General features: G+C 51.6%; 5 protein-coding genes across 5 annotated transcripts; 3 read left to right on the plus strand and 2 right to left on the minus strand.

Annotated features, from left to right (window-relative positions):
• Positions 1–918: 918 nt before the first annotated feature.
• Positions 919–4,581, plus strand: N7500_009335 (LEA domain protein; the record flags this gene model as incomplete). Its single annotated transcript, XM_056680476.1, has 1 exon — positions 919–4,581. The coding sequence occupies one exon, from the start codon at positions 919–921 to the stop codon at positions 4,579–4,581; it is 3,663 nt and encodes a 1,220-aa protein (XP_056527858.1).
• A 478-nt stretch (positions 4,582–5,059) lies between these two features.
• N7500_009336 (uncharacterized protein) lies at positions 5,060–6,650 on the minus strand (the record flags this gene model as incomplete). The annotated part of the gene is made up of 6 exons (XM_056680477.1): positions 5,060–5,963; positions 6,014–6,091; positions 6,144–6,187; positions 6,255–6,380; positions 6,447–6,550; positions 6,623–6,650. 6 exons carry the CDS (start codon positions 6,648–6,650, stop codon positions 5,060–5,062), a joined length of 1,284 nt encoding a protein of 427 aa, XP_056527859.1.
• Positions 6,651–7,238: 588 nt separating this feature from the next.
• Positions 7,239–11,019, plus strand: N7500_009337 (transcription initiation factor TFIID subunit TAF2; the record flags this gene model as incomplete). Its single annotated transcript, XM_056680478.1, has 2 exons — positions 7,239–9,539; positions 9,592–11,019. 2 exons carry the CDS (start codon positions 7,239–7,241, stop codon positions 11,017–11,019), a joined length of 3,729 nt encoding a protein of 1,242 aa, XP_056527860.1.
• A 434-nt stretch (positions 11,020–11,453) lies between these two features.
• N7500_009338 (putative small nuclear ribonucleoprotein SmG) lies at positions 11,454–11,938 on the minus strand (the record flags this gene model as incomplete). Its single annotated transcript, XM_056680479.1, has 4 exons — positions 11,454–11,513; positions 11,575–11,649; positions 11,767–11,838; positions 11,909–11,938. 4 exons carry the CDS (start codon positions 11,936–11,938, stop codon positions 11,454–11,456), a joined length of 237 nt encoding a protein of 78 aa, XP_056527861.1.
• A 215-nt stretch (positions 11,939–12,153) lies between these two features.
• Positions 12,154–13,439, plus strand: N7500_009339 (uncharacterized protein; the record flags this gene model as incomplete). The annotated part of the gene is made up of 2 exons (XM_056680480.1): positions 12,154–12,235; positions 12,304–13,439. The coding sequence occupies 2 exons, from the start codon at positions 12,154–12,156 to the stop codon at positions 13,437–13,439; spliced, it is 1,218 nt and encodes a 405-aa protein (XP_056527862.1).
• Positions 13,440–14,135: the final 696 nt, after the last annotated feature.

Consider the following 14,135-nt stretch of genomic DNA (forward strand, 5'->3'; position numbering starts at 1 on the left):
CATCCATGGCACTGTCTTGATATTCAACCAATCAGATTGCTTTTTAGGGTTTATATGTCCGGAAAGCCTAGAACCTTGGGACAGCCAGGGACATGACATAACCTTCGAGAAATGATATCGCAGTTTTGAAGATATTTTCGTGCAACGAATCCAATATCTATACTTCAAGCAGGAGATATGTTACTATACAGAATATCGGTGCCGAGTTGTACAGACAGCTAACCTCCCGCGTTAAAGCAGCACAGAGCTCCACCTCCACTCTCCTTCTACTCCCCAATTTAGCCACATTGCCCCTAGATCCCAGTCCCGGCGCTCTGATTCGTGCATCAACCCTGCAATGTAGCATGGATCAGCCATTTCCCAAACAAATCTCCACCAAGAAGTCATCTAATCGACCCCACTTCACGATGCCGATGATGCTACGCCCTACCATGCTCTAGCCCATGCACCGTGCGCACTTTCTATAGATTACCTTATGACGATCCTCCCCGAACAGGGATTTCAAGCAAAACGAATGTAGCAAAAGGCCGTTATGATATCAACGGTCAATGACGTAGCAAGCTCTGCAGGTATCGTGCCTGGTTACTGTCTGATAGTAGGCGTGGTTCGATGATATCAGAATCGTTGCACTGTTTATATAAACTCATGAACCTATCTGTATGTTGCTACATTATTATATTGATTACTCAAACACATTCTATTTCTACCCATCTAGAAACCACCACCATCCCGAACTATATACCCTATTCTCGGGACTTGTACAATACCACTACAACCTACGTTTTTACGAAGTATACCCCAAGCCTCTTTTAACAGACACAACTGCACTTGAATATCCAATTTGCAAGCATCTAATTGGATTTTGATTCACCATACCAACAAAGAATTCAACCAACCAAGAACTGAACCAAATCAACCATGTCCTCTGTGAAGAACGCACCCCCCAAGCTAGGCTCCAAGGCCGGAACCCCCGCCAAAGCCCGTAAAGCCTCCGCCTCCAGCGCAGCAAGCAAGCCCAGCACTGCCTCCGGAACCCCCAAGCCTCTGAAGAAGTCCACACCCCGCAAGCTTTCCCAGAAAGCCCCCGAACCAATCGACGACAACATCGAAGAGCAGTCCATCCCCGAGACACCTTCGCCGAAGTCAAAGAAGCGCGAACAACGTCGCCCCGTCTCCCCGCCCGACGACGCCTCCCAGGCGCCTTCCGCCTCGGGCTCCGCAGCCCCACTCGGCCGCGCCGCCTCCGGCCTTAGCGGCAAGGCTAAGAGCGTTGCCAGCAAGACAAAGGAAACAGCAGAGCAAGGTGCCGAGACTGTCCAAGATGGCGCGAAGGACGCCACTGATAACCTGCCGGAACCATTTGACCTTTCCGCATTGAAGGGTCTTGAGGTCGCCGAGGGTGGGGAGATCCTTGGAAAGAACGGAAACCCCATCGGCAAGGTTGTCGAGGGTGACGCTGAGGATCTTGTCGGACAGACTGTCGGCGATGACGGCGAGATTCTCGACGAAGATGGCGATCTGATTGGTCGTGTTGATATCCTGCACGAAGTCGCCGATCAGGCTAAGCATGCCGCTGAGGATGCACAGGAGAACGTCGGCGAGGTTGACCTGGAGAATGTTGTTACGGACATCGCTCAGCTTGAAGGTCTTCCTGTTTCTGATGGAGGTGTCATCAAGAACGCTGCTGGTCAGATCGTCGGCCGGATTGTTGAGGGTGACCCAGAAGATCTTATTGGGTATACCCTCAATGATGATGGAGAGATCGTCGATGAAGATGGCGATGCCATTGGCCGTGTTGATCTGATTCCTGTTGAGGAGCAGAAGAAGGCCATTGAAGGCGCTGCTGATGATGCCGCTTCCAAGGCTGATGATGCCAAGGACGATGTTGAGGATCAATACGAAGATGCTCAGGATGGTCTCTCCACTCAACAGGCTAAGAGCACTGTTGATGGCGCGGCTGATGAGGTTGAGGACGATGTTTCTGATGTCGAAGAAACTACCAACAATGCTAAGTCTACTACCGACAAGGCTAAGTCTACTACCGAGAATGCCGCATCCGACGCTGCCTCCGATGCCGAAGACGCCACTGATGCCGTCGAGGGCACTGTCAACGATGCTAAGTCCACCGCCGAGGATGGCAAGAGCAAGATTGATCTCGAAGACAATGTCGATGGCGCCAAGTCTACTGCTGAAGATGCAGCCTCCGACGCTGCCTCCGATGCCGAAGACGCCACTGACGCCGTGGACGGTGCTGTTGACGATGCTAAGGACACCGCCGAAGGCACTGCTGAAGATGCTGAAGGCACCGCCGAGGATGCGACCGAAGGCGCCAAGGATACCGCCGAAGATGCAGCTGAAGACGCTGAGGAGACCGCCGAGGATGCTGCCGATGATATCGAGGCACGTATCCCCGACATCAAGACTCTCGAAGGCAAGGTCTGCAACAAGCGCGGCTACATCATCGACCAAGCCACCGGCAAGCCCGTTGGCGAACTCATCGAAGGCGACCCCAAGAAACTGGCCAAGCTCGGCGCAACACTCGACGACAAAGGTCAATTCTGGGACAACCGCGGCAATGTGATCGGCAAAGCCCAGGCACTTCCAGTCGAGGACGACGAAGGCGAAGAAGGCCCCTTCTCCGGACTTGAGGGTCTTGTCGTTAACGAAGACGGCTTTGTCGAAGACGAGAACTCCAACCGCGTTGGTCGCTTGATCGAGGGCGACGCGAAGAAACTGAGCGGCCGTGGCGTTGACGAGGATGGCGAAATCCTCGACCGCAAAGGTAACGTCATTGGACGCGCTGAGCGTCTCGAGCCCGAGGAGGAAGAGCCCGAGGCGGAGGAAGAGGCTGGACCTGATTTCTCTGCTGTCAATGGCCTCACCTGCAACAAGGCTGGCTATGTCATCGGACCTGATGGATACCCCATTGCCCGTGTTGTCGAGGGTAACCCCAAGGAGCTTGCTGGCAAGAAGATCGAGGACGGCGAGATCTACGACGGAAAGAAGGTCGTTGGCCGTGTTGAGCTCATTCCTGAGGATGAGCTTGAGAGCAAGCCTGAGGGTCCCTTCGCTGGTATGGAGAACCTGTTCGTGACCAAGGATGGATTCGTCGAGGATGATGAAGGATCAATTGTTGGTCAGCTTGTTGAAGGTGACGCCAAGAAGCTTCGTGGTCGTGCTGTCGACGAGGATGGCGAGATCACCGACAAGTACGGCAATGTCAAGGGTCGTGCTGAGCCTTACGATCCTCCCCAGGAGGAGGAGCCCGTGGAGGAGGACCTCTCTATCCTCGAGGGCAAGGTTGTCAACAAGGCTGGCAACGTTGTTGACCCGACCACTGGTGCTGTCGTCGGACGCATTGTCGAAGGTGACAAGCGCCTCGCTGGATGCAAGGTGGACGGCAAGGGCCAGATCTGGGGTGACAACGGCAAGGTTGTTGGACGCGCCGAACTCATTCCCGGTGCCGAGCAACAGAAGGCCGAAGGGCCATTCTTTGGCTTTGACAACGCTGTTGTCGGCAAGGACGGCGTCGTTCTGGACGGCGATAAGATCATCGGACGTCTGATCGAAGGTGACGCCAAGCGCCTTCTCGGCCGCAAGGTCGACGAGGACGGTGATGTCTCCGACAAGAACGGCAACACTATCGGCAAGGCCGAGCGCTGGGAACCCGAGGAGAAGAAGCGCGATGTCAACCCCATGTCTGGACGCAAGGTCAACAAGGAGGGCGAAGTCCGCGATGCGGACGGCGAACTCATTGGCAAGCTGACATCGGGTAACCTCGCCACTCTAGTCGGCAAGGTCATCGACGACAACGGCTATGTTGTCGACAACGATGGCAACAAGATTGGCGAATGCACTTTGCTCGAGCACATCCCCGAGCCCGAGCCCGAGCCCGAGGTTGAAGAGCCCGAAGAGGAGGAAGAGGAGGGCCCCACGCCCGAAGAGCAGGAGGCTGCTGCAAAGGCTGAGTCCGACCGCCAGCTCGCGCAGAAGATGATCTCCATCCTCGGCCAGACTCTCGACAAGGTCAAGCCTATTTGCAAGCAGATCACCGATGCCTGCGACAAGGCCGACCGCACGCCCAAGGACGAGCTTGACGAGGAGAAACTTGTTCAGACTGTCAAGCCCCTTCTTGAGGAGGGCGGTCGCATTCTGCAAGAGTGCAATGGAGCCATTCGTGGACTTGACCCCGATGGACGTATTGCTGCCACAGCCAAGGCTCGCGCTGCTGCCCGGGATGCCACCCCCGAGGAGTATCAGCTTGCCGACATGATCAAGGAGCTCACTGAGACGGTCGTGAAGTGTATCGACAACGGCAAGAGACGCATCGCTGATATGCCTCATGCCAAGAAGAAGCTGAGCCCCCTCTGGGCATTGCTCTCTGAGCCCCTGTTCCAGATCATCGCTGCCGTTGGTCTGTTACTTACTGGTGTGCTCGGACTGGTTGGTCGTCTTCTTGACGGTCTTGGTCTTGGTGGATTGTTGAATGGTCTGCTTGGCAGTCTTGGTTTGGACAAGTTGATCAATGGACTTGGTCTGGGCGGTTTGACTGATGCGCTTGGACTTGGTGGAAAGAAGTAAAAAGCTTAACGAATTCTGGTTGAACTGTTTGTTGGTGGTGCTTTTATGATTTTTTGATCTGGTTTGCTCTTTTTCCAGCGTTGAAGGCCTTGATATTTGTACTTCTCTAATTCCTTGTACTATGTATTATTTGACTTCTTCACGAAGACTAATGAACTTGAACTTCATTTTGATTCATTTTGATCTATTGACAAATATTAATGGTCTCGTAAGTACAGATATGCAGCAGGGTACAATTTCCATGCTAGGTTTCATCAAAATCCCTCAGGGGGTCGGTTATTTCTCTCATCAGATCAAGATAATAACACATGTTTAGAAGGGATGGACATGTTCATAATTACAAGGTCGAACATTCAAACAATGCACCGCCCAGGGTGCTTTTGTGGCAATGCCACCAGGGCAATGACCCCATTCATCTAGGGTCGATCGTCGGTTCTTGCATAGGGATGGCCATAGAGGTGGCGTGGCGAGTACTAAGTCAATGTATCTTGGATGTGTCAGTCGAAGCGCGAGACTGAGTTATGTGGGACGATTCACCGAGGTTACGATAAGCTCTATCTCTCGCGGCGCCCCTATCCTTTCGGATAGTCAGGCAGTTGATACCGAGGAAAGTAGTGATGCGGTTGATGACAAGGACCGCCCAGTGCATGTAGATGACCAGGGCGAAGAGGAAGTATAGACGGAGGTACAGCAGTTCCAGCCATGGGGCAATAACCGGGAAGCCGATCATGGGCAGGTTGATGAGGACCGCACCGCCAATAAGGGGAGCCTGCATCACGGTCCAGAGGGGGAAGGGCTGTCTCAGAAGATGGGCCAAAATGATCATGGTGGTCATGCGTCCGAAGACAAATGCGATGACCCAGCAGAACAAAATCAGGTGGTTGCCGGAAAGAACAGTCGAATAAGGCGAGAACAGCCAGGCGATATTGGCGAAGGTGAAGACGAGCATAGGCACCCACTCCTTAAGCAACGGGGTGAGCGGCAAGCCCTGCTTCTTGCGGGATTCAGCAACATTCATAACACATCCGGGAAGATGGCCGAGCAAAAAGCCACCCAGGAGAATGGGCACCCAGAGGTCCTTGATCGAGCTGTTGCCGAAGATTTGGGGGAAGTTAAGGAACCCAACAATCGGCTGAGACCACATTCCGGGGCCCCAAATTCCAGAAGCAACCATGATTCCAATGGCGATGAGAAGGCCCTCGGTCGGACCATTGAAGTAACCTAGGTAAAGCGTGTGGGTATGGAAGGTCTCCCATGTCGAGAAATACATGGCCAGGCAAGGCACGATTGCGGTCCAAGCACCAAGATGAGTGGCTCCGAATCCCATAGCGGCCGTCGAAAGCAGACTGGCAAGCGTGCAGTTCAAAGAGTCGATACCGTGACTGTACCTGATTAGTGATCCATCCATGGCTTCTCAGAGAGTGGTACAAACTCAAAAAGTTCTCCGAGTCCACTGGACGTTCCGGTTCGGCGTGCCTGTTTACCATCCACATTGTCAAGAGTAGAATACCTTTGGAATGTGAGTTGAAATCGTACAGATGGAGGGGTAACCGGTCACTCACATCCACATGCCAAGAGCGAAGCTGTAGTAAATCCATGCGGGGCCCTGGGAATATCTGGTTAACTCGCCACTTTCAATCAAACACCAAGGAACAAGGAACAGGAATACTCACGGGTCCCACCATATCTGGCACAAAAATCTGAATAATGAACACGTTGGCCACGATCCACATGAACCCAAGAAGGGTCACCATGTTCGGGGCCATCCACATCGGCACAACCTCGACAAAAGCATTCCACTAAGCAAGGACAAGTCAATTGGTCGCTCCAAAGGTAATTGCTGCAAAATCCCATGGTTGTCATACGTAGTGCTTCAAGATGTACCGAGAAATGAACGACTTGTCGACAGCCGAATACTTGTAGGACTTAAGGGGTAGGAGAGCCTCATCGGAAAGCGAATCTTGGGTCTCTATAGGGGGTTGAACGTTCAAATCAGAAAATCAAGTCTGAACAAATGTGTCACAGTTTTCAATTCACTAACCTTGGACCATTCGGTAGATGGCATTCATTTTCGAAGATTGGGCTGTCAAGCGCGGAGTTGTAGTATAGTCGGGGAAAGCACCAGCACCTCAGTTCATAGCGAGGTAGGCAAACAAGTGGATAAAATGGACAAAAGCACAGTAAGTCAAATCATGCCTTTAAAAACAAATGTTAACTCTCGAGAATACGGAGAAAAGGGGAGAGTGGAACTCCTTCCACGATGGAGTTTTAGGTCGAAATCACGTGCCTTGCTCCGCATCGGGAACGCGAACAAGGGAAGCTTGACTTGACCAGGAATTTGCCGGTGTATTGTTAACATTGAGTCGCATTGTCGCAGCCGATTGTTGCCCTCGGACTTCTTATTCGCGCTTCACTTGAGTCATCGCTTGACCTCCTGTCTCCTTCAGCGCCTTGCGATACTCGACCGTGATCCACAATCGCGTAATCGCCCATCTCGCATTTCACCGTCATCTGGAGCTCGAATCTGCGCCACGCGAACTACTCTTCGATTTCTGTCGGTCCTTATCATTACAACCACATACTGAGTCTGGCTGGACATGACGGTGGATGGTCTTCAAAGCGCTCCCCGCGCATCTCGTCACTGAGGAATCTTCACGATGCCGGGTGTTGTCGACGCCGTTGGTGCCGCGGCACGCCCGTTTGATCTGGGATTCAATGTGGGACATCAAAAAGTTGAACTTGAGATAGATCTAGCCTCCAAAAGTCTCAAAGGAAAGACAGAAATCACAATTCACCCTCGCCGCAGAGATCTGGGGACAATTTGGTTGAATTTTCGACAAGGCCAGGTGAGGCAACTGAGCGTGAACGGCAAGCCTGCAACAACAAAATACACCGACCCATACGATTCGCTACACCTGTATGGCGTACAATATCATGAGCGATTGACACCAAAGATCCATAGCCTCTTACAAACTCCTCCGAAACCTAACCTGCCCATCACGATTCCAAAAGGCGTCCGCATTGATGAATTAGATCCATCTTCAGCTGAAGCCCAGGATCAAATCGCCCTTCAATCTACCGTCGACAACGTCGATGGTCCTTCGAGTGCCAGAGCACCAGAGGCAAACCTTCCGCGATTCACGGCTCTCACGGTGAACATCGAATTTGTTATTGATAATATCCGGGATGGTTTACAATTCGTCGGTGTTGAGAATGGAGATCGAAGGTACCCTCATGCCTATACTACCAACTCACTCGAATCTGGCATCGGCTGTCCCTTATTTCCATGCGTGGACGATATGTCCTCGCGATGTACCTGGGAGGTCTCCATCACATGTCCCAGCTCTCTTGGTGATGTCTTTAACCGCAAGAGCCACGACGTGTCCGGTGCAACAACCCCATCCCACTCAAAAGTCCCGAGTCGCCAACTTTCTGCGGAAGATGAGGAACTTGATATGTCCGTGGTGTGCTCTGGCGACTTGACTGATGACATTGTCGACCCCAAAGACCACACCCGCAAGACAGTTTCCTTTGCGTCATATTCGCCTCTCGGTGCGCTGCAGATCGGATTCGCCATTGGTCCATTCGAGTATGTCAATCTAGCCGACTTCCGAGAAAGTGATCAGGACGAACAACTTGGTCAAAATGCCATCCCTCTGCACGCATTCTGCCTCCCAGGTAGAGCCGACGAAGTTCAGAACAGCAGTTTCCCCATGGCTCAGGCTATTGACTTCTTCTCTTTATCATACGGCTCGTATCCATTCGGCAGTTACAAGGTCTGTTTTGTCGACGACCTGCCAACTGATAGCCTTCCCACTGCTTGCATGTCTATCTGTAGCAGTCATCTGCTCTTCCCAGCCGAGATGATCGACCCCATGTATGACTCCACCCGAGCTCAGGTGCACGGTCTGGCATGTCAGTGGACTGGAATCAATATTATTCCTAGCGAGCCCTCGGATACATGGGTGACAGTTGGTGTAGCGTGGTACATTACCGATACGTTCATGAGAAAGCTTTGCGGAAACAATGAATACCGTTTCAGATTGAAGCAGGCATCTGATCAAGTCTGCGAATTGGATTATGAGCGCCCGTCGATTTACGACATGGGAAACATTCTGAAGGTTGACCCCTCTGAATATCGCTTTGTTGCATTAAAAGCTCCTTTGGTCTTGTTCATTCTTGATCGACGACTAACCAAGGCGAGTGGTAAGGCCACGATGTCGCGCATCATATCTCGGCTTTTTTTGAACTCTCGCATGGGTGATATACCCAATGGAGCTGTCACCACGTCCCTATTCCAAAAGACCTGTGAGCGACTCGGTCACGCAAAGTTAGACGTTTTCTTCCAACAATGGGTGTACGGTGCGGGATGCCCGCGATTCCAAGCCACACAACGATTCAACAAGAAGAAGCTTGTTGTTGAAATGATGATCAGACAGGTCCAATCTGAACCACAGCCCCCTCGCGATCTCGACAAGGATTCTTTCTTGCGTGACGTGAAGGAAGAGGTCCGGCACGTCTACGCGGGCGCAGTTCAACCAGTCTTCACAGGGTCAATGACCCTTCGGATTCACGAAGCAGATGGAACTCCGTATGAACACATCGTTGAAATCAAGGAGGGAGTGACGAAGTTCGATATTCCATACAATACGAAGTATAAAAGGCTCAAACGGAACAAAAAGCAGAGAGAACGAGCCGTCGCCTCGGGCGATGCTGAAGTACAGGAAGAGGTCCTACTCTACTGCCTGGGAGATGTGCTTCAAACTGAAGAGGAGACACAGTCTTGGCGCTTGGCTGACTGGACGAAAGAGGACGAAGAGCGAATGGGACAGGAATCCTACGAATGGATTCGAATGGACGCAGACTTTGAATGGATCTGTAAACTGTCTCTCGGTATGCCAGGGTACATGTATCTTTCGCAGCTTCAGCAAGATCGAGATGTTGTGGCCCAACTCGAGGTGAGTTACGTTGCTGTTTTCAAGTATCGGACCATGATGCTAACCTTCCCAGTCGCTGCAATACATGGCTGCTCAGCGAGAGCATCCTCTCATTTCCACAATCTTTGTTCGCACACTCATGGATAGTCGATACTTCCATGGCATACGTACCACGGCTGCACGCGCCTTGGTAAAACACGCCAAGGATGAAATTGATTGGGTTGGATTGTTTCATCTCGAGAAAGCGTTCCAAGAGCTTTTCTGTCTCCCGGGATCGCCCATGACTCGCTCGAATGATTTTTCCGATCGAGCGGCCTATATCCTCCAACAAGTCATCCCCGACGCAATCTCTAAAGTCCGTGACAACAGTGGCAAAACTCCACTAAGGGTCAAGCGCTTCCTGTTTGATAAGCTGAAGTTCAATGACAATTCGAACAATGAATACTCGGATAATTTCTACGTTGCATCGTTGATGAAGTCACTATGCCATGCCATGCTCGGCAAAAGTGAGTCGCGGACAGATGAGGAATTAGACCATTTCGATATGGAACGTGTTCTCGAGACTCAGGCCGAGGATCAACTGGATAAGGATGCCATTGCCGAGTTTGACCGCTACAGACGAATGGACGAATGGTCTAGCTCCTTCCAAAACTTATACTCCCGAGCCGCACTTCAATGCCAGGCGCAATTAATGCAAGCCAAGATGATGGACCTGGACTTGATGCGTTTCATCCCATATACGCGAGCAGGCACCTATGACCTTCTCCGGATGCAAGCCTTCCAATGCTTGGTCGACCTAGACATTTCTCAGAGCCCGGAGCTTCTTCGATGGCTCATGTTCACATTGTCGGCCGATTCATCGCCCTGGGTACGTCACCAGTCTTTACGTTTGCTCGGTCAGACCCTAGCACAAATTGCTTTTGGCCGTCCTCAACAAACTGAAACCTTCCAAAACGATGGTTTGATCATCGAGCAAGAATCCTCCACCCAAATTCGCCGAGACGACATCGCCCGACGCCAAACCATTCCCGGCGCCATCGAAGCCCTCAAAAGAGAGCTTTCTGGCGACCCATCCATGAAGGAATCCATGTGGGCAGCGTGCAACTCGCCGTGCATGGGTCTCTTGGAGCTGTCCGAGCTTACTGATCTTTGCCGTACACTGTACGACCCAGTCACCTCCAAGCTCGTGCGGATGAAACTTCCTCGATATTGGAGTGTGCAAAATCAAGGTCATGGCAAGTTACGTTTCTATCGATCTACTAAAGCCCGCATGGGTCCGTCTTCCAAGCGCAAGCGCGAGGATCAGGGCATCCACGCACCCTCATCAACCCGCATCACATTCAAGCAAACCAAGACTGGCCTGGTCCCAGGAACCCCAACTCCTAATCCTCTCCCCAAAATCCACATTCCCAGACCATCGCCCGCACCAAGCGCCATTTCCAAAACCCCTGCCACATCTACACCCAAGCTCAAGCTCAAGTTTGGTGGTCGACCAACATGAATATCACACATTGTTCCTTCGAATATCACTTGTATTTTACCTTTCTCTCTTTATTATCTTTTGTCCTTTGCCATTAACTCAGGCAGGGGGACGGAATCCAAGCATGCTCCTAGGCACGATGTCGACTTAGCTCAATCATCCAATTTCAACACCAGCTATGGCTTATGTTCATTACCTCTGGTCATTTCGCAGTGTATGTGTAGCCGGTCAAAAAGTCATTGGGGTAGCCATAGTAGTCTAACATGCGCTCTGGCAAACGAGCAGAAAGAAAATAGAACAGAAAAAAGGTTTTGATTGTTCCCATAAGAGAAACCGACCCAGAAACTCCCAGTAGCATTAGATCTTTTCCCAGCACTCGGTGATGGAGTGGTGCCTATGTGCGTGCCCCTTCAATCAAAAAGAAACGTCGTAGATGGTGTGCGTAGATATGTGGCTTATTTATCGGTTATGCGCTCGAGGGCCTCGAGCATTACGACGGAGTTTCCGCGGATGACCTGAGGGAACGAATATCCGTTAGCGGAGTTCTAGATACCCGTCGATAGGTATTAAACATACGATCATGCCAATGGCAGCCTTCTCTCCGCCTTCCTTCTCCTCGAATGCCTCATCCAGAACAATGTTCATGAAGACCTGCGTGAAAGCGTTAGTTATTCCGCGCTTGATCGGTGTCGTCATGCTCTCGTCTTTCATGATGCCACGGGAGGTACCCGAACATCACAACGATCGGGTCAGTGGGTGTGGACATACATCGTAGCCTCGGAGGACACCAATGACTTTGCGGTTGCCGTTCAGTTGGCAGAAGACCCGCTTCTCCATGTACTGCAGAAAAGACACGATGTCAGCTGAAATCTCGCGGGGAAAGAGCGCACATGGTGGGAAGAGCACTAACCTTCTTCAATTCAGGCTGAGCTTGAGGCATATTGGGCGAGTTGGTTGGGTATCTTGGGGTTTGGCAAGATTCAAGTCACCGCGGTGGCTTTGGGAGTTTGGTGCAAGCTGAGCCGGAGAAATGATATTCCTGATATGAGATACGCGATAAGAGCTGCCCACTGTGCCCGTGAAGCTCACACGTTCACGCCACTAACTTACATCACTTTTGTCTTCACCGTACTTGGTTGCTGAGTACTTCCAAATATGAGCTCTAGATTTGGCAATCGCAGAAAGCCCCGCAAGATTGGCGGGGATGATGAGCAGGAGGATGGAGGCGCTGCACCAGGTAAGATTACTTTTTATCTACCCTACATAATCTCCTACCGACCGCAAAGCTGATATGGAGACTTGCAGAGCCAGTCGTCAAGCGCCCAGCTGCCTCTAAGCCGAAGCAAAAGTCGAAATTGCAGTTATCCTTTGGTCCCGAGACGTCAATGAACGATGGAGATCAAGAGAGCAACGTGATCCTACCGAAACGCCTCGGTTTGGGGCGCAAGGCAATTGAAAATAGCGCCAGTCAGATCCCCCCAATCGGGCAAGACCCAGACAGGCCTACCTATAGCCACGACTACTTGAAGGAACTTCGTGATTCCACGCCCTCAACCCCGAATATACATACCGACGACGAAACCAGCAAGGCTGTGGATGTTGCAGCTAAGTTTGGGGAAATTATGGCTATCCCAACACAGGCCCACATTCCCAGCGAAGCCGAAATTCGGGAGAAAAAGGCCCGACGCGCACGTCTGGCTATGGAACACGGCGCGGAGGACGACGGTTTCATTTCATTGGACGCCAACGATGCAGCCAACGCTGATGACTGGGATGCGGTTGTACGAGGAGATAAAGACTCCACAGAAGCCGAAAACACAAGACTTGTTCGGGATGATGAGGACTTTGCGGAAGGATTCGAGGAGTTCTTCACAGAGGATGGCAAGATGGCGCTGGGGCGAAAGGCAGAGCGCGAGAAGAAGCGGAAGGACCGTGAAGCAATGCGCGACCTCATTGACGATGCTGAGGGTATATCTGATGAAGATGATTCTGACGTGGAGGAAAAGGCTGCCTATGAAGCTGCTCAGGTTCATGCCGCCATGGGTCGTGGCAAGTCAAGTGGCATCGATCGCCCGAAAACCCCTCCTAAGGTGACATCTCTTCCACGGCTTGCGAGCAGTTTTGAAAGACTGCGCATGTCTCTGGCATCCATGGAAGTCGCGAAAACACAAATGATCAGCCGGATGGAGGAGTTGAGAAAGGAGAAGGCAGATATCGCAATTCGGGAGGTGGAGATCCAGGCGATGATCAAAGAAGCCGGCGACAACTACGAGCGACTTAAGAAGGAAGCTGGTGGTGATCCAACTGCAAAGCTCGACTCTTCTAGCGGGGCTCTGGAAAAGCCTCGGGGATTGGAGAATATCGGTGCTCCTGTGCCTATACCGATAAGGGATTCGTCGATGGCGGATTCCTCGGATTCCAGTTTTGAGGATTCTTCGTAGCGCTTTCCTTGCACATGTACGTACCCACCAGACCTTGATGCCTAGCTTCACCGGTAACTCGATTCCCTCGCATTGTCTTCGTGGAGTCATTCTTGTTTCTTTTGATACCCAATCAACGAGTTCTGTATATTTCCATTCTCATTTCATTATCTTTAGGTTATTCACCACCTTTCGCTGGAAGCTACAAATAAGATCTCCTGGTCACTTTCAAAATGCTAGTCAAGGTACACTTGCGAGACGGCCCGGCCCTATCTGGCGACTGGCTCATGCCCTTCTCGCTGAAGTTGACAAGTAAGTGTCTCGCGCTACTGCAAATCTACTCGCAGGAGGAACATTCGTCCTGACAGTACTACTTCACTCCTAGAAAGCCGCCCATGGTCAATCACAGTTCATCATCGGACCATAACCTTGAGCGGGGGACGATGTGAGGTCTTTCCTTTATTTCCAGCTGCGCCAACGCACACGACCGCGCGCAGCGTCCCTTTGTACAGCGACAACTCATCTGACGGATGAGTGCAATATCGAACATTCAAAATCAACCGTCGTGTGCACGCAGTGCCGCACAGAGTTTGACTCTGGGGATAATCAGCTATTCTACCATCTGCTTTATGGGAGCACCACGGCTTCAGTGTGATGCGAATGACCCGTCACCATGCAATCTGACATCGAGAAACCTCACCTTTCTCCTTGATCAGA

This window comes from Penicillium coprophilum, assembly GCF_028826855.1.
Source record: "Penicillium coprophilum strain IBT 35676 chromosome Unknown utg000006l_segment0_segment0, whole genome shotgun sequence".
In the NCBI taxonomy this organism is placed as follows: Eukaryota; Fungi; Ascomycota; class Eurotiomycetes; order Eurotiales; family Aspergillaceae; genus Penicillium; species Penicillium coprophilum.